Genomic DNA, 21,120 nt, shown 5'->3' on the forward strand with positions numbered 1-21,120 from the left:
TCAAAAATCAAAGAATGGCTACACAACAAAACAAAAAATAACAAAACAACCAAGAACCCCAAAACGGGTTTGGATGTTTTCTTCTGTTACTCATCTACTGCGTGGTATTCACTGCCTTTCTTCTACAAAAGAAACAGTAGTCTTCCACCTTCCTCAGTACAAAGCTCAGGAATAACCAAGTAATTTTAACATGTTACGAAAGTTACCTCCCTATTAGTGTGATCTGTAAGTTAAGCTAACTGATGAGATCCCACAGTAGATAGAGGAGGAAGGACTGTATGTGTAAGATGGAAAGCATTCAAGAGGCCCAGAAAGTTCTATGTGAAACTGCTGACTTGCCTCCTAGTGCTAGGTGGTCTGCCATGAGAACCCAACACCGCCAGAGTGACAGGGTGGGATGGTTTGGTATTAAACTCTAATATGGGATCAGTTTGGGGACCTTGGTTTCTGTGCTAATGGCAAGAAGACAGTGGATGTACAAATGATAAAAAGCAAACAGATGTTACTAAGACAGGCATACTTTTCACATAATGAAGATTTTCTGTATTTATGACATAATTCACATGTAAATAAGTTTGGAAGGTTTGGTCTTTTACTTAGCCATGGACAGTATGAGCCATTAGGCAATGAGAGAGGAACTACATAGGACTAAATTGTTTGATGGCATTGCATTTCATAACAAGGCCTGTGAAGAGGAACTGGAGTTGTGGTCATGCTTTTCTTCTACCTGAAGTGTCACAGCATAGCTAATGTATGTGAGTATATACTCTGACAGACAGCCAGGAACAGAAGACTCCCTTTCTAATAGTAAGATTATTTTTATAGTATCAAAAGCCAGTTAAAATGTATTTGATTTCTCACCATCATGTACCTTATTGTATGCCCTGTTGCATGCTGTTGTAATTGTTTCACCTTTTAATGTCAAATTAACAGCCTATGATAAATAGGTCACAAAAATAGTGCATTAAAAATAATTCAGCAATAGTTGATGTTGAGAAATTGCACTGAGAATTTAACAGACTAAATTATTTAACATTCCAAACTGAATGATCTCATTATGAGTGTGTCATAATTTAAATCCATTATTTCCATAGAAGTGTTTCTCATTTTCTTCATGTAACCTGTCTCACAACTCCTAATTGCTCATGATTATAAATTATAGTACAACTTCCTAATTTGATTTTGTCATTTGCTGACTATACATTCTATAATCAGTAACAGTTCTTTTAGCTAAGTATCTTGCCAAGTTAGAAAGGATCTATACAGCCTTTTAGTGTCAGCTTCTGGGAAGCGCATGACCCTGAAAGATTACTGGTTTTGCTTAAAAACATAAACTGAAAGAAAATGTTAATTATTTTGTATATACATAGCTGTAATAATATTGTAATTTTTCAATGACAGATTCATTTAAAAATTCTCATTTAAATTTCTGTGAAATAGGATCCTGGTTTATATTCCTTCCCATCACATCTGTAGTATTATGATGTACCATGCTGTCTCCTTTGCCCATGAAAAGAATACCTTTTATTTCAATATACAATTATGAAATCTTCCTTTGAAAATTATGCTTTCAGAAACAAAACATAATTCATGCTTCTGATTTTAATGTCATACTGTCTGCCCCTTGAAATCTTCCTACACTTTTTCTTCTACTGATGCTTCATTATGTTTGGGTCTTTTAATCTTTTATTTACCACTGGTCTTCCTTTCATGAATCATTTGGGAGTCTAGTACCTTAATGGTACACTGCAGTTCCAATGCTGACCCCAGAAACACTGCCTTTCTTTTCTTCTAAGGGCTCTGTCAAACAGAAATACTGAATAATTTCTTATTTTTTGAGGTTGAGACTTCCAGAAATTGAAAGAAACATATTGCTTTGGTGGAAGAATAAAGTTAATACAGTTATATGCATGTCCTTACTAACATAAAGATGGATATAGTATTCAAAGATCTGTCATCATTGAGATAAAGTGATATAAACTTGCCTTTCTTTTTTAATGAGCTGCCGTGTAAAAGCCCATTGATTATTGTAAAATACATGGCAGAGAAGTGATTTAAAAAGTACTGACTGAGACTGTGCTTGTACTTCAAATGCATTACATGAAAAATGTCTGCAATGAAGATACAGGTTTTCCTACATTCTTAATAAAGAACATATGAAACTTCCTTATGGCTCCCTGGACAAGTACCTGTCTCAACTGTCCCAGTTTGTATCCACCAAAATACATCAAACCAAAGAGCTGCTCGGGGTTCCTCCACTCTGTTCTCTCAGAAACATAGCTCATTATGGACACCAATGACTGAAGCCTCTCATTCCCTCTAGTCATTCTGCAACACTTACTTTACATAAAAATAACTAAAAATCACTGGCAGTGATCTATTATAACACAACTTGACTAACCTGAAGACGTATTGATCATATGACTTTAAAAAGTTTTTGTTAGATTGCTCTAATTGTTCTGATTGTTAGAATCAGACAGCTCTGACAAGAAAAAGTTCTTTCCTGCTGTCATTCATTAAGTATAACAGGATTTGCAATCTGTGCAAAAATAATAAAACTGTTACAGAAGCAAAAGAACACGACAACTTAGGTCTAACCAACCATTTTTGAAACATCTATTCCTTTTCCTTGTTAGTATTCTAGATGATGAGACAATAAAGTTTTCTAACATCTTTTGCAGTAAGCACACAGTGACTACATTATTTTATATGCAGTGATATTGTTAACTTAATGACCAGTCTGGACAGAAAATGCATAGTTTTGAGTACACACACAAACATTTGAAATGTTACTTTTCACTATAAGCTTCTATTTTTATGTCTTTTTCTTTTTTTTTTTTTAAAAAAAAAAAAAGCCACAAAAATTGCAGCACCATTAATGCTTACCTATTGTGATAAATTATTAACACATAGAGTGCCTGTAGTCATAATGTCCATTCTCTTTTCAGGTATCAGAGAGCACATGAATACAGATAGTTTGGCTTGTATGTAAATTCTCAGTCTGCTTGGAAGACTGTACCAATATTTTACCTAGGACATTCTGAAAGCACAACATATCCTTTGGAGATACCATCCACCCACGCACCACATAGGCAATTTAGCTGATAGTTCCTGGAAGTGCTGGCTTACTGCATGTACACGACTGAGCAGAACATCTACATGTACAGTAGATGCAGAAACCTGGACACCCTGAGCAACGTACAAAATCTTCCAATTCTGTTATGTCTGTCAGTCTTACTATTTGTTGCATGTTCACTGTTAAGCAGAATAGTTTAACATTTTATGTTATGATTTTTTTTGGTTATGTCAGAATCAAGATCTGAGACCATAAACAGAGCTGTGATGAAAACTTTATTAGTCTTACATAGATTTTTCTCTGAAAATTTTTTTGTTTTCTTTTGCTGCTGGCCAAAAAAATAAGAGGAATGAGGCAAGACTGAGGATTTTGTGAACATTTTCACTCTCTTAGAGACAGAGAGTGGGTAGTTAGTTTTTAGCAGTACATGGAGATGAACTACCTCTCCACTTTGAGGCATTCAGAGCTTCTGGAAACATCAACTCCTGTTAATTACAATAAGGATACTAATCCTGCCTGTTATTCCTTCTGTCCATCAAAATAAGGATTGTAATTTATACAGTCTCAAAAGAAAGGCTGGCCCTTTAATAAGGAGCATACTTGAACCAGGAATCATTCCACAGTAACTAATATTCTTAACACCTAAAAGCATATGAAGCCTGCTAAATGTCCGATTTGTACCTAATAGTATTTTTTCTAATTCTTGATTTCCACTTTTCATTAAGAATTGCCTGTCAATATACCAGGATCAAATTCTGCCCAAAATAAATACACAGAATACTTAAAAGTCATGGTGTGTTGTAGAGATGTATTTGTGAGAAATATGTGAGGTTAAAGTGAATTATTCTCAAGTCAGCTTTTAACTCATATGAAACTCTAACTATTTAAGTTTAGCTTAGTGGCTTAGTTCAGCAATATTTTGAATATTCCATGAACATGTGTATATTTGTTGAAACCCAGTGAATGCAAATTACCACCCTATGTGAATAAATACTCTTCCTACTTTAAAGTAGGAACTGTTCAATTTCTGTTGCAGCTTTATTGGAAATAATGAGTTTCATTGCAATCTAGCTGTACTCTTTATAGCATTACCTGAAAATTAAATATGAATGAAAGGAGGAAATGAAAGCCTGCCATGCTTGTTGCATTCTCTGTAACGTAAAGTTGCTCTGCAAAATTAAACTGAAAACAGCCCAAGCATAGACCGTCATGTTGTGCATAGGTGAGAAATAAAACAAAAAACATTTATTCTAATTCTAACATTTATTCCAATTATTGAGAGGAGGTAAGTCTCAGCAAGATGATAAACCAGTTGTGTGAAGGAGGTATTAACAATTTTCATGCTGTCTGCTCGTTTAAGAGCGTTAACCATGTTTTGCCTATACAACTCTGTACTTCTCTTTGGACACAAACAAACAATATCAAAAAGGTTTCTGGAGTTGCTTTTTCCATCTCTCCTAGGAAAAGAACTGTTTTTAAATGCTAGCTAAATCTATTGAATACTTTTAGCTGAAAAAAATGCTGAGTATGAGGTTAAGATTGTGCAGCTGATTATGATATTAATGCACTCACTAAAGATGTGTAAAAAATCGCTCAGTAAATGAACTGCAATTAACACTTGAACACTTTCAATAAGATAGATGAGAAGACATCAAGAACATATGATCCCTCTGTATACTGACTGGTGGCCAGGGCATTTTTGCGGAAGAGGTTTGTTCTCTCCCACCACTCTGAGCAATGAGTAATGACCCTAGTGTACTGAAACTCATGCTTCATCTGATAGTTGGACTTTCAAGAAGTGCTGGCTACTCTCTGTTTTTTTTTTTTTACTCTATGCACTTTCAGAACATAGAGGATTTACCTGAGCATATTCTGTACCCTAATGGTTGGCGCAGTCCCTTGTGAGACACCTCAACTCAAATCCATTGTTCACCTGAATTGAAGCAAAGTTTCACCTCTAATGATACTATTTTAATAACTGAGATTTGCTTGGTATTCAAGATATTCAATAGTAGAACTCTTTGAAGGTAATTTATTGGAACACTTCCAATTCCCATACAATACAGAGATGTTCACTGAACCAAATAGAAAGCAAATGAGATTGATTCCTTTATTCACATCACCTCCTGAGTATGGAGATGATTTTAACATGGTACAAAGCATCAGGACCTATTTCTGACACTGGCCTGTTTCAGTGGGTTCTGCACACTGAAAAAAGAGGCCATGAAAAGGTCTTTCCTGGAAGGGAACCATATAAATTATGTGAAGGTGGAAGAAGTGCCATATGATCGGAATTTTAGAATTTGAAGTTCCCGGTTTACTGAAAGAGGACTCTTCTAAAGCATTTAAATATGGTAAAAGGGGTAGAAAATGCTAGGTATTAGTGTGTTTTTCCAGTCCAGGCACAACACAAAATGATGGTTAGATGAAAGAGCCAAGGAATGTAAATGTACAAACAAATTCAATTGGATAAGCACAGTTAAGAAGTTGTGAAGCAACAATTATCAGCATTTTGTTTAAAGTACACAGTACTTACTGCTTTCTACTATCTGCTTCTAGGCAGCCTGTGAATCCAAAGACACGAAATCAATTAGTGCATCACCATCTGTTGCAACTGGATTTCCCTGCATCCTGCAGCAACTTTATTCATAGCTGAGAATTAGAGACTTCACAATAGTTCTGCCACAAAACCACTCTGTCCCCTTGGTTAGGCACAAAGAAGCACCTTCACTGTCCAGTATTCTTCCTGTTGCTAATGGCAGTTACGTGTTTCAGCAGTGAAGGGTACAACCTCACCAGAAAACAACTGAGCACAAATACTGGCCTGTGGCCCTTCTGGCCCTGAACAAAAACTAATTCACAGAATGGGAATGGAATTTTCATGTGAAAACACGGAAGACACACAACATGAAGAAAAAGACAATCCTGATTTCATGTGCTCCTCTGTAAGATATAAAACAAAGAGAACTTCAGATTTTGAGGGCAAGAAGACTAAAGAAACATATCCCGAGTTCAGAGGTAAGGCTGTTGTCCTGTCTAATCTCTAAGCAAGATTACATGTATCTTGGGTGAGGGTTAAAAGGCAGGATGGTAAGTATACCAAGGTATTATCTACTAGCATGTAATCACGAAGAAGACAGTCCTAGGTTCTGGCTTGTACAAAATTTGACAGACTCTACTCTAAAAGTCAATTAGAATGCAATTTATTAGATTAGCAAATCAATTGCATTGATTCTGCAATCAATCAAATTAGCAATAAATCTTCACTTGAAGATAATTTAGTCATAATTATAAAATTCTAGACTGTGCAAATGAATATGGTAACTAACACACTGCTTGCAAATCTGGTCTAATGGAAGAATTAACTTATTTATTTATTATATTTGTTTTATAAATTACATATTACATATAGTAATTAAAACTTAATATAAAATATGCGAAATGCATTTATAATTATAGGCACTAATGTATGTGTACTACAACTGTTAATAATAATTATTTTAATTATTAAGTTTTTGATTAAAAATCTAATGAACAGCAAAATTTCAAGTCAATTGCCTTAGTTTTTTTCAGGTACTGCTACATAATCACAACTACAAACTGCTAGGTACTGTTGTTTGAATCAGTAATCACATTTTTTCTAATAATTTGGGGTAGCCATGGTTTTGATGATCCAGTTACTTATAAGACTCCATTTTTAAGGTCTGAAAATATATAAGATGTAGTGCTTAATTACAGAGAGTAGCAATTTAGATACTAAGTGTCATCAAATAAGATAGCTCTATCTGTAAAAAAAAGAGTTGCCTCTATAGTATACACTACACCAGAAACTCTATATATCTCTCTAACCAGATCATTAATTCAATTGCACAGTATAACTGATGCTTTTGAGCACTGAACATACCCAGTTTTCTGACTTGTTATGCTGTGCATCAGCATTCATAGTACTGCAAGAAGCAACGGTTATGACATCAAAAACTGTAATATCCATTCATATCATCGGGTTTGAAAGTCTCTAAACTATAAATTGTTCTTGGCTTACTGGTGCTTATATGATTTACACATAAACCATGTGCCACCTCTTGCAGTACAAATATGGATATAAAAATAAAAATATTCTCAGTTTCTCTCAAATATAAGAAGCACCTAAGAGAATGAAAGGTAAGTACATGCTGTCTATATGGAAAACGCTCTTATCAAAGAACCACTTACTTTTCTGTAAACTTTCCAATTTTATGTCTGTAAACGCAGTCACATTTTGTTGTCTCTACATAATAGTCCCCTCTTTACATTCACTAGTTACGGGGCTTTGAGCAACCTGGTCTAGTGGAAGGTGTCCCTGCCCATGGCAGGGGGGTTGGAACTAGATGATCTTTAAGCCCTATTCCAACCCAAACCATTCTTCAATTCTATGATTCCCCTAAAGTGAATGGAATTAGTCATGATTACCAGAATTTAAAAAAAAAAAAAAAAAGACAGTGTAATTCCTGCTGAAGCAGGTATCTATCCCAAGAATCTTCCTGACTTCTGTAAAAATACTGGAAAATTAGTAGTCAGCATAGTTACTGAGGAGAGTAGAGAAACAGTCACAAATTTAATGTCATAACCAAAGGTCACATCCTTGGGGATTCATATGTCAGAGGTAACAATGGTTCAGTATTTAAATAACTTGGCCAATTAATCAGCAAAGTCAGTGAAAAATTAAAGAGAAGGAGAGAGTGACATCGCAACAAAGACATGGCTTCTTATTCACACTTCAGATATGCTAATGCAGGGTCAGAGGAAATAGCACTGTGGAAATGCTGGGCAATTTTAAAGTAAACAGACTCGAAGCCTGTACCTCTGAAGTCAAACAAGGAAGAAAGGAACCTTCTGGAGGTTATCACAAGGACCTGGTGCATGAGAGCTGTACAATGAAGGCAAAGATTCACTTGTGTCACGTGATAAACACCAAGATATCTGAAAGCAGCTTTGAACTACTGAAATTGCTTTCTCTTCTGAGTCTAGTCTAGAAGACTGAAGTCCTTAGATCTTGTAGGTCCTAATTGCTGTGGCTACGTTCATAGCAATTATATTGGTGACATGGACAAAAGAATGAGGGAAAGGTCCAAAGGAAAGATAAGCTTCTAAAATCCCCACAGCCATAAACTCTTCCAAGTGAATGTACAGTAGATTTTCCACAAATTTCTAAACACATTTAAGTATGTGGTAACCATATCAACTCTCAGTGGAGAAGTTCTGAACTAGACACATTTCCCTAGAATAAACAACAATTTCTCATATTTTCTGTCTTTTACCCAAAGCTACAGAAAGGAAAAAACAGGCTGCAGCAGAGGATTTTGAAATCTGCAAGATGCACTGCAAGATGTCCCTCTCCTTATATTGAATAGTGGATGATACAAAGATCTTTCCCTTAAGTTCAAAAAATATCAGAAGGCATCGGTAATTAATCAAACTGCTATTAGGTGCAAGCATCCAGAAAACAATTAGATGATATGCAATACTCTGTAAATGCTGCTTGAAGAGGAAGTGACTCTCTTAATTAAGTCTCAGGAGGATTTTAAGTCATGATTGTACATATAAATAAAAGCAAAGTGTCCTTTTTGGAAGGTGACATTGAATGACTAGAGCTTCTCATGATTCCTGCAGCCACTAAAGAAGGAGGTTATGTGGAGGACAGTGTTGCAAGTGTAGGAAAAGGTTGCAAGTGTAAGACTCCTACATTCTATTTGTGTTATTCTGATGTGAGCCAGCAAACTCACACCAGCTGTTACATCGATTCCTTCAAGTAAAATATGTCATATTGCTTCTATTTCTTCTATGAAACAGCAGCCCTGAAACTGAGATGCAGAATTTAGTCATCCAAGGAGGAACACAATGTGCTGGAATTAACCACAAGTTACAGTAGAATGTAAATTGCAGATTGCTCAGATAACAGCAATGAGAGATACATAAAGTATTCTATTAAGAAGTACATTCTCTGTCTGTTCTGGTCCAGGGAGCAGAGGGATCTTCCTTAGCATGAAAGAAGAGAAGGCATACTGACGTTTACCCGCATCTTCTCCAGATAGTTTCCTGGATGCCAGTTTTATGGAATCTGCCTTTTTCAAGATCCTTGTAGTGCTTGGAATATTCCTCTTCCAGTGTTAGCTGGGTAGCTAAATACACATGAAGCTAGTAAGTATTTAATCTTGATAGTAAGTTTCATGACCTTCTGAAACTACTAAGGAAGTATTTTTTAAAATTATTGCTCTTGTTTTGGTATAAAAGACCAGGAAAAAAAAATACAGTTTTTGTGGGTATCAATACCGAGTATTCCTATACTGGGAATATTCTTGTCACAGATAAGGCAAAGTTTAATACTGGTGTGGAGGGAAGACACTACCAGAAAAATCAGAAGTGGGAGGTGGGGGGGGACGGTAGAGGAAACAGCATGTAGCTAAAACTGGAATGCTTATTCTCCATCAACTTCACTGAAATGTATACATGCACACATGAATCTACATAAGGGACAAAAATTCAAAAAAATGTACATACTGAAAAGCTGTCTCCCCAGTTTAACAATTTAAGAAAGAAGTAAGTTAGCAGGACTGGCAGTCATCTGGATGAACCACTGAAGACTTCAGTGCAAACTGACCAACATTCAAAACCAAGAAACATTTGTAAGAAGTTTCAAAATTAATATAATAAACAAATAAGTCAGGAGGTTCTGACACCACTTGGTGCCCAGGGCAGGCTACTTAGATTGCCAAATAAGCATAAGCTAAGAAATTATAGACAAGAGGTATAAAAGCAGTACACTATCATTTATAAACAAGTTTTCATATTAAGAAATAGAAGAAGCATGCTTAAACAACCAGTACTTAGTTTCAGTGTTTTTCACTTATCTCTTCTGACAATAATTAAAGACCTGAATAGTCAGGATTTTGGACATAACACAAAAAGACAAAAATTTGTATTTGTAAAACTCATTGATCTTTCAGCGCTATATAAATTAAATCAAATTTAGACTACAAGATCAGGCTATTGGAAAATATCCAATTAAACAGACAAAAAATGGCGAAGAACAGTAACGGTTCCCAAATGCAGGTCCCACACCATATCTTAAGCCTTGCACTGTTTACTTAGGTAGCCTAAGTATTTAAAACAGTAGTAACTACGTATATGCAGCAACCTTGATTTCCATTCACACTGCCTGTAATTTTTGGATGTGTTTTTCTAATAGGATTTGTTATAAACATATAATTTATACTCATAATTCCAGTAATATTTCCTCTGAAAAATAACCTGGCACCATGTCTTATGCTAGTCTTTCACCTCACGAAAATTTTAGGCTCAAAGGAATCTACTTTTTTCCCTGAAGTAGTTAACCCACTATTTAATACACCAAGACAATGATACTTTTTAAATCTATATCTATATATCTTACCACTGGATCAGGATGACACTGTAATTAAAACTTGCTTTCCAAGTACAGTGCACAGTTTACATTGTACGGTTGGCTCACATGACTCAAGCAATCAAACTGCCCTGAGAACAACTTGCACATTTCACAAAATAAACAAGAAAACAAATGCTTTTTTAATAAGCTACAGGAAATAAAAGAATAACATATGAAGTGCACACACCTACATACCTTTAATGCTATTCTTTTTTTTTTGAAACATGCTGTTCTTTTTATTTTGTGTAGTTACTTGGTTACCTTAGTATACGCTTTAGAAGTCCAACAGAACTGCCTAAGTGAATGCATGAGAACTAGTTTAAAATCACTAATCATGTGTTAGTACAAAATTGTTCTCTATGCTATAATCACTATTTCTTTGCCTAATCTATCTTAAATAGACAGATGTGAGCACCAGAGTGGCTTGTCTAGCTCCCTGCATGCTGTAGCTGATGCTCTGACAAGAATAACAGATTCCCTGAGTTCTATCAGTTGAGATGCCAACTTGGACCAAATGTTCCATCTAGCAAAGCGTGAGCACACAGAGAATCAGGAAAGCAGACCTCAGGTGTCTGCTGGTGACACTCCCACCATTGTAGAGAAATCCCAAATATTACCTACACCTTCTAGATCACTGCTTCAACCATCATCGATTCCAACCAGCAAGAAAGCATAATTTTTGCCATACAACATTAAAATCCTGACTAGACTAGGAATAGCCAAGCTTCTGGACTGAATCACAGGTTTCAGCATTTGGTCTCCAATTTTTGGCAGTTCTGACCTACAACTACCCCTTCTTCCTCACTTTCAGTTCTTTCATGGGACTCTCTAAAACAAAATCAATGTCCTTCCTCTCTTTCAAGCTTCCATTTTCTGTGAACTCCTTTCTACTTGATCCTCCTAATCACAGTTCTTGACTCTATAATCTTCCATGTTCCTTCCTGATGGCTTCAGCTCCCATGCGGATAACCACTCTGACCTCTTATAATATATGAATATAATCTCTCCTCACTAGACTTAAAAATATGGTTTAGTGTTTGTAGTCAACAAAATGGCCATTCATGGCTTTAATTAGCTTTTCACTTAGGTCTATATCTAGTCTTTTGTTGTTAGTTCTTCTTTATCCCTACACAGCTACCACTGTGACATCATCATGATAGAATCAGTTCATTTGTTCAGCCGTTATTCTTCATTACTTCATGACTTTCGTATCATTGGTATTGATGATTCTTCCATCCCCTGTTGCCTCTTACCCGTCATTAATTACCAGTTCTCTCCACCCTTCTAAAGTTCTACAGTTCTACAGCTTTGTTCCTCCTTCCCACTGTAACGTCCATTTTGCTCTCCTTCAGCTCTGTATGTTAATAGACACATAGTTTGCACGTAGGATGCTAGTAGTGCATCAGTGGCCTGCTCACCTGCTCCATGACAAATTTGTTCTCTCATATAAATGGCTAACCAAATGTATTTCTCAAGCATAACTGACTTTTGTCTCCACACCTTTTGCTGCCTTTATTTTCCAGCTCTTTTCCTTTTATCTGAGTCATGCATCTATTACAAGAAAACAAAGAAAACATATGCAACATAAAATTCATTATACCCCTAGCATTTTCTCTCTGATGGCTTCTATTTTTGCACTTCTGTCCTTTCCATCAGTGGCAAAATTTTTACTGTCTTCTCTTCTTCTATAATGTCTCTACTTTGCACCAGTAACATCATTTCATCCTTCCTCCTGATCCACTCGCTTACCCCAGTTCCACAGTCTCTCATTTATCTTCACATCTTTCTGAGACAGTACACAAGGAAATAGACTTTGCCTTTCCCACCACAGAAAAAAACCACAACTTTGACAGCACTGGCCTCTCCAACAGCCCTGCTATCCTTTTGTTACTAAACTCATCACGCACGCTACTTAAAACTGATCATAATCACCAGCATCTGCCTAGTGCATGTCACTGAAATTACTCAAATACTCAAGGATAATTAAAAACAGTTAGTGTACAGAGACCGCTGGTTTTATGTACCCCCATAGACTTGTACCTTATCTCTTGTTCAAACTTCTTTTAAGTTGTCCAAGAAGGTTGGGACAATCCTTTTTGTTCTTTGTGTGCATTGGCACAGTGAATAGCACAATGTATCCTCCTGGATCTTCATTACAGGCAATGTAACAGCAGCTTGTAATGTAGATTGTTGTTAGCAGACAGTGTAGTTTAAAAAGCACAACTGGAGATTTGAGCCTTTTCTCTTTCTCCTTCCTAGTTATACCTACAGCAAGTAAATGTTTTCATCCAGATGAGCATAGTCATTAGCAATAACTTTTACTAAACATTCACTACAAATTTCTTCTGGACACTGCACTCCATTTGAAGCATCTGAAGAATGTCACTTTTCCACTTTTTAATTTAACATGCACATACATACATGCAGTCTTCTACAAAGTCTTGCTCATGCTTACCTAATTGATGCTAGTAAATGCATGAGGACTACTCACATTAACGTGACTTGAAAAATCAAAGCTAATTCACAAAAACTGTTTGACATAGCAAGTTTTATGTTGAGTATCTCAAATGTTAATAATAAAAATTCAGGCCACTGAAAACCACTGATCTCATGAGACACATTCCATCTCCGGTAACTACATACTTGCTTAAATAATATTAAGAACAACCTCAGTTTTTGCATCTATATTAAGAAATCAGACCCAACAATTAAGAATTTGCTTTTTTTAAATAGCTGTTTTGTGATTTTCCTGATGTCGGAAAAGGTGTTGAATTGCCTTGCAATTAGCTTTTAAATTAGCACACCAACCTACTCTATCACTTTTGGAATAGGTCCAGTTCACCTAAAGTACCAGAATATAACATTTTAATGAACAGAAACACAGTATATAAAACATCTAACATAATACTATTTTATGACAGACTACAGTAACAGTCTATAAAAGGCTATTCTCTAAATACATGTATTGCTTGTTTCTACAGAAATGATGGGTTTTTAGCACCAAAGTATATTTTCTCAACCTTTGCAAGCTATATTCCATTTTCAAACATGATTTCTGAATCTTACAAGAGAATTGACATTTTTTAATGTATATTCATGTTTAACTGCAAGTCTAGTGAACTAATTTGCTAACAGCTTCGTAATTAAACAGCACAAAAAATAACTGTATTTCCTTTAGGAAGGAAATACATACAAATTATAAAGCTTAGCAAACCTACATGAAGAATATTTCTACTTGCACTTCTTTTCTCTTTATTCACCTAAAATGTAATTCTAAGTGGGTTTAGTTTCCAAGCCAGACATTCAGAGCTTCTTCCTCCTTTTTAAGTTGTTTCAAAAGCCTTCCAAAACTCCCTGCCCAAACCAATATTTGTTCCATCGCCCCTCATTATAGTTTGAGGTTTTTTCTAGTTATTAATATAACCTTGCCTATTATTTGATCACATTCTACCCTTTCATAAGGAGCAAATCCAGCAACAGCAATATATGCTTTCATTAATGGACTACTGTAAGGTTAAATATGTCTTCTTGATGTGATCCTGAGAAAGATACCGAAAAATATTCCAAATTTGCATTTCTCTGTGAAATGTCATATCATAGAATTATAGAATCATTGAATCATTTTAGTTGAAAGAGACCCTCCAGATCATCAAGTCCAATCATTAACCCAATACTGGCACTAAACCATGTCACTAAGTATCTCATATATGCATTTTTAAACAACTCTAGGGATGGTGACTCCACCACTTCCCTGGGCAGCCTGTTCCAGTGTCTGACAAGTCTTTCTGTGAAGAAATTTTTCCTAATACCCAATCTGAACCTCCCCTGGAGCAACTTTAAGCCATTTCTTCTCCTCCTATTGCTCAAACATCATCGATTTGTTTGTGTGTTCAACTACCACTGTTCATGCATTGGTTAAATTGTTATTTTTTATGTCTTAAGATCTATTCCTGTTTTAAAGGTCTATGTGTTTCCAGAATTGGGCTCTTAAAAGTGAATTAAGTAGTAGTTGCTGAAATATACAAAGTGACACTGGAAAAATTTCTATTGGAATAGTCACTTACCATAGTAAATTTTGTTCCTTGAATGTACTGCCTCCAAAGAGGCCCCCCTTTGGGATTACTTTCCCTGCCATGAAGCAACAGAAACCATAGAAAATGTTAGATATTAAATGGAATATTCACATCTATTCCAGTGTTCTGGATGAAAACATTGAAAAATCTCCTGCTTCTTAATTCCCTGAGCATTGTGACATTCCATAAATACACGAGGTAAAAGTAAACCTGAGGAGCTCGTGTAAATCTGCACAGACAATTCACTTAAGAAAAAGTTATTCTGGTAAACAGTATCCTTTTTCTCTTATGACACTGCCCACACAGATCTAAAAAGCAAAAGATTGGTAGAGACAATTCTGAGAACATGGATTGAGGCAGACTACTAGTTGTAGAGATGGTGAACTACTCCCATCCAAATACTGTATTTCATGTAATGCAAGAAATCTTGCTTGGGAATGCTTAAGTGCATTAGCTACCTCAATAAATTCTTCTATATTGAAACAGTCCAGCCCTTAGCTTTTTCCCAAACCTGTCTGAAAAATTACCTTTAAAAGGCTTTTGTGTAGTCCAGAAAATTATTCAGAACCTGTCCAAAAGCTTACACCAAGAGAGTTGTTAAAAATGGTCAAGAATATGGAAGTGGAGGAAGGGCATTTTAAGACTGATCACCCTTATAAAGATACACAGACAATTGTAGCTTTGGGAGTTCCTTTTAGATTCTGTAACTGCAAGAGGAAGATTCAATGTAGAAGAAAGAGAAAGGTAGTGCTGTATCCCTTCAAAGAAATATGTGGCCTTTTGGGTGTCAGCAGCTTGACCCTAGGAATGTATGTCTAACTTATTATTTGAGTATACAAGTCAATGAAATCTTTTTCTATGATACTTTGTCCACACTAAAAAAAGGACAGACTTAAATAATTTACATAAAAAATGAAAGACAGAGTTGAGAATAAATCAAGTATATTTTAAGCTATCAAAGGAGAAACATGAATCTAGTTCCCCCTCCCTCCAAAAAATGTACCATAACTCATGAAGAGAATGGCATTTAACTTCTTAACTTTTTTCTGCTTCATTGTAGCTTGGCCAAGCATTGTCTACTGTGTCATCTACTGACACTTTATTCTTTGCTTCTGTTTTCCACAAAAATTGAATATCTGTTCTTCAAACTGGGCCTTGATTCTGTTGTCTGCAGAAATGTCTAATGACATTTCAGATGTCCTTCCATATTCCACTTGGCTTACAGCTGTAGTTCCGAAGTCTCTCATAATTTCTGTTGTATCTGCTAGCCTGTGTAGATATTTTGGCTACCTTGGGACATCTCAAATGGTATCAGATGTCTCTTTGCAGGCAACTGTGTCAAGTCCTTGCTGTCAAACCACCATTTTCAGATACTATCACTGCAAACAGTTGATCATGATATAACCTTTGCTAGGAAAAGGATCAGATTGCTGTGGATATACAGGATATAAAGATTTTTAAAAGGTTAAAAAAGCCAAAAGAATCAAACAGAATCCCATTCCAAACCACCAGGTAAAGTCTGTGCAGAAACAGAATCTACCACCTTCATTTTCTGGAGTGTTTTACAAAGCCATGACTTTTTTACATCGTAAAGGTTGTACCCAGGAAAGCTTATAAAAAAGTTTCCTTTGTGGATTCATGAAGAAAAAAACTTGAAGTCACAACTGGTTCTGAAAGTACTTGCACCTAATCTGAACAGCTACAAGCAAATACTCCAGATATCCTCCATCCAAGGAATGCTTATCATGCTCACACAACTGCCATTACCATCCAAGCATGTCTTTTCTACAAAACTCCAATCAAACTCAGGCAGAGAAAAATGACCTGAGTGCTCTGGCCTTTGAGAGCTCCATCATCTCTGAGCTCATAAGATCAAAACTAAAAAAAGATACAATTATCTTACTAAATGAGTTCCTCTGATGTATGAAATAAAATTTCTAGGATGGAATTTTAAGTCTCTAAAGAGTCCTGATATGCAAAGTGGTATTAAGGCTTCCCTAATAGATCTGCTAAAGCTTAGAGTGTCCCCTCCTATCTCCTCAAACATGCTACCATTATAATATTCTAACTCCCAGCTGCATGTTGTGATGCTGATAAAAGGCAGCTGTGAAAAATATTACTGCACATTTCAGCTTCTGAAACAGTTATGGGTGGACATGACAAGTGTTATGTTACTCTGGATTGTGCCACAACTTAAAAGTCACCTCCTTTTACTTTTTTACAGTAGGTGAATACACAGGCAACAGAAGCTTTCTTTGCCTCTCTCTGCTGAACCCCAAGCTTGAAGAATGAATGAAATCAACCTTGGACTGAGTCTTTAACAAACTATAAAGACATGTTTGAAGTTTAGAAAGTGAATCAGGGAGATAAAAGTTCTGTCATGTATTACTTATCTAATTACAGAATTTAACAATCTCTGAAGACCATCTCTATGGCAAGGCAAAAGATAGAAGAACATAACAGAACCAAATGACTACATGTTTTAGTATGTAACTGGTCTTAAAAACTAATTTCAAGTGGGTGCAAGTGCTAACTGGTAAAGCATATAGGCTCTTCCACCATATTTTCCAAAACCATTGACATAAACATTGTTTTCAAAATGTAAAGACATTTTTTTTTAACAAACAAATTACCTGGCAAGGCTTCTTCATTTTAATTGCTATAACATTGTATCTGTAACAGCAGAGTTCACAGGTCCATGACCCTCTTTCACTTATCCACTTTAACAGGCAAAGCTGATGTGTGTACCGTACTGACCCATCACAGCGGCAAGGATTTAACAATTCACCCTGAAAAGGCAGTACAGAAACATTCATTTTAAAGCTATCTTTGATGTACACGTATAGTCAATACCAAAATATTTACAGGTTTGTAACAATGAACTGGTCTCAATTTCAATACATGAAAAAGCATGTATTTTTTTGCTATAAAAATTCTCAAAAAATAAACTACCTTTAAAATATCAAAGTGCTTCTAATGAGTCAAAGACAGATAACTGTAACTGTCTATGTATGTGTCTATACATACGCGAAATAAGTGAACAATTACTATGTGTCAAACAACAATAGCATTAGCCCTTTCAAATACCTCAAATGGTACCAAAAGTGGTTGGATGCATTTCTCCAACAGTCATTTGCTGTCATCACTAGGAAAGAAATGGGTGATGTTGCAGAGCACAGTGCTCTTAGAGCAGGGCTCTCCACTGTCCAGCTAGCCAGCTGTCAGGCAGGACCTCAAATAGTGTTAACCAAACATTTCCTCCAATAGTTCACATATTTCTATATTATATAAATCAGCCGTTCTCTTCTTTCCTTGAGATTTTTTTTTTTTAGCTAAAATACAAGACATGCTATAAAATGCTACTTATGAATCCATTGCTTATATTGTGCCCAGCAATGTAGTGACAGATCCTTGGAGGTCTTCTCAACATTACCTGTAAGCTGACACTCTCATTTTAAAGTCTAATAGAAACCTGAGAAATTCGTACTGTTCAGAGTCCCTAAGGGAAGAGACAGCGAGCCTGATGGCACGAAGACCTACGGCGTGCAAGCCAGCCGTGGCAAACCTCCGAATTTTCCTAAAGCTCTGCGCCGACTCAGAATTGCCTCAAGCGTTTCTCACAACCACCTCGTACCGCAGCTGAGGCTCGCTGCAGCGACGTCGCCGCCGTTACAGAGGAAGGTTGTTCTGTCTGCGAGGGGCCGCGGGGCCTCCCCCGGCAGCGGGCAGCGGCACTCGGGCCGCCTTCCCGCCCCGGGTCCGTTGGCCGGGGGAACGGCGGCGGGAGCCGGGCCGGCGGTGAAGAGCTCTGTCCCTGGTGCTGATCGCTCCCCGCCGCCGGCCCGCCCGGCCCCGCCGCCTCTGCCGCCGGGCGCGGGGTGTGTGTGTGTTTGTGTTAGTGGTCGCTTGGTCGGCGCTGAGCGCGGAGAGCCGCCCGCCCGCTCCGCTCTCCTCACCTGCTCGGGGCCCTGGAAGCAGATCTTGCAGATGGGGCCGGCCCCGCCGGGGTGGCTGCCGCTGCCGCTCTCGCTGCTGCACACCGAGCGGGTCTCGGGTTTGTCGCCGCCGGTGGCCCCCGCCTCGGCACGACCGCTCTCCGAGCCGCCCCTCCGGCCCTCGCCGGAGCTGGGGCCGCCGCTCTCTCCTTCCTCCGGGGTGTCCCCGCTCTTCTCCCCGGCTCCGGCCGGCAGCTCCAGGGGGGCGGCGGGGTCTCGCTGCTGCTCCGCTGGAGGGAGAACGACGCTTCCCCCGGCGCAGCTCATGCCCGCGCCCGCCCGGGGCACCCCCTCACCCGGGGCGGAGACGGCCCAGAGGGGAGGATGACGGCGGGGGAAGAGAGCAGCGAGGGCGCCCTTCTCGCTGCCAGCGGCCGGGAAGGTGACCCGGCGTGGCCGCCTCCCTCCCTCCGCCGCGCTCCGCCAGCCGGGTCCGGAGCCGCCCCGGCGGCGTGTGCGTGTGAGTGAGCGTGTGCGGGTGAGTGCGTGTGCGGCTGCCCGTGTGTGTGTGTGTGTGCGTGTGTGTGTGTGTGTGTGTGTGTGCGCGCCCGGCGGGGCGGAGCGGGGGCAGCTCCGGCACTTGCCGGGTCGGGTCCAGCCGCCAACTGCCGCCCCCGAACGCCCGGGGCCGCGCGAGGGAAGGGCCGTTACACGGCAGAGGCGCGGGCGGGGGGAGGCGGGGGCCGCGCGAGTCCGTCACCGCAACCGCCGCGGGCCCGCGGCCGCCCGGGCGCCTTCCCGGCCCGCCCCGCAGCGCCGCGGTCCGCCCCGCGCCGGGGAAACCGCCACCGCGCCCGCACACCGGCGCCTGCCCAGCCGGGAGAAAACCCTTCCCCGCCCCCGGACGCCAGAGTCGCACCTGCCCTCCTGCCCGCTGCCCAGCGTCCCGCCCCTCAGCACCGCCTCCCCAGACACCGTCGGCGGGACGCCTCAGCCCTGGGCGCTGCCCCTCCCTTCTCGGCCACCACGGCGGGTTGCGGTCTACTTGCCCCTGCACAAAACCGCTCACGCAGTTCCTCGACCCTGGCGCCCCAGTGCCGGACCTTTTAAAAAGGGACGTTTACAGATCTTTTTACTTCATGGGGCGTTCTGTTGCAAAACATTGCACTTCTAAAAGCTGAATAGAACCAATATTCAACAGTTGTTCTTTAGGTGTGAAACAGTAGTCCTCCTAGGCTCTTGTGGCTTTGGTTTGTTTTTTGTTTTGTTTTGTTTTTTAATTCATTACATCACCTCATTTTCAAAATTAAATCTGCTAAAAGCATCATGATCAAAGATGTTCTAAAAAAAAAAAAACAACAAAAAACAACCCACGGTGGTTAGAAATTCTTTGAAGTTTGGCTGAGGCTGCTAGAGGAAAGTATGTGTGAATTTCAGCATCAAGTATAACACCAGTGCACATTTCATCTCGTGAAAATGACAGCAACTGTCTGCGCAGGGAAAGAGAAAGAAAAAAAAAAATCTTCAAGAAACGATTGTCAAGCCATATGCTCTTCCATAGCCACATTTAGATTCCAAGTGTGATGAAATCACCCATCTTCTTCCCTGGCTGCTTCATATGTAGTCTCAAGATCAGGGTGTACCTGGATGAGCTCAGCTGCTGCCTTCACCCGACGTGTGTTGACAGCAGTGGCTTTCTTGGTGTGGACATTTTCTTAGAAGACCAAAGAGGTACACAGAAACCAAACAGGACTCCTTGGCCTGTGACCAAATGGCTCTCCAGTGAGGTTTGCTGAGTGTACACCAGACACCTGCTCTGACCTTTCGGCCTGGCTGGAGCCCAGCTCAGGCAACATGCTATCTGCAGAAAAGCAGCAGTCCCCTGTTGCAGGAGAGTGTCAACCAAACTGATTGGGGCAAGCTGCAGATAAAGCCCTGTCGGTCCTACAGCCTGCATCTATTATGGAGGCCATGCGATAGATACATTAAAGACAATGGACAACACTGCAGTTTACGGCATTGCTCTGAAAAAGGTACGTATTCAGAGCTTGTCTTCCTACAGTGGAATAAGAGGTATGTATCATTATACCTTTTATCATCATCCACTAGTGTCCATTCTCATGAAAAATCTTTATTCTGACAGCTCTGCAGTAGCTAAGCCAGCACTGGCCATTTAGCTTGAAGCTAGGACAAGATGGTCCTACTCTAAAATTACTTTTGTTCACAAGATGGTTGTTAAGTAGGTAAGTAATGCGGATTCATCCAGATTTGGTAATGCAATCCAAAAAATGTCACATTTGTAGTGACATTTTGATGAACTACAGACGCTGTGGAGTTTAAGAATTCTACGTATACTTTTTCATAGCAAAGTAATACCTGAAGGGGTTGCCAGAGAGACTAAACAGAACGGGAGACAGAATTAATCAGACTAATTCTAAGGAAAGAAGGGGCAATTGCAGACAATGAAAAAACAGGAAATTTGAGAACAAACAGATGAGTCCAAAATACTGGGTAGAAGAGCACTAAAGCAGGACCAGAAGGAAAAGACAGTGGAAATGAAGTAGTCAAATGATAAATGAATGCTAAAAAGTTACT

The 21,120-nt window shown here is 39.0% G+C and overlaps 1 protein-coding gene across 1 annotated transcript in view; it reads right to left on the reverse strand.

Moving 5' to 3' along the window:
• MARCHF11 (membrane associated ring-CH-type finger 11) overlaps positions 1-19,771 on the reverse strand; it is a 35,062-nt gene extending 15,291 nt beyond the window's left edge. The window contains exons 1-2 of the mRNA XM_065831966.2: positions 18,547-19,771; positions 17,224-17,379 (exon numbers count right to left, since the gene is read on the reverse strand). Of these exons, the coding sequence (XP_065688038.1) occupies positions 17,224-17,379; positions 18,547-18,852 (462 nt within the window). The 5' untranslated portion in view covers positions 18,853-19,771. The remainder of the gene's footprint in view (positions 1-17,223; positions 17,380-18,546) is intronic.
• Between the last annotated feature and the right edge of the window lie 1,349 nt (positions 19,772-21,120).

The sequence above is a fragment of the Patagioenas fasciata genome, chromosome 2 (genome assembly GCF_037038585.1).
Source record: "Patagioenas fasciata isolate bPatFas1 chromosome 2, bPatFas1.hap1, whole genome shotgun sequence".
Taxonomy (NCBI): domain Eukaryota; kingdom Metazoa; phylum Chordata; class Aves; order Columbiformes; family Columbidae; genus Patagioenas; species Patagioenas fasciata.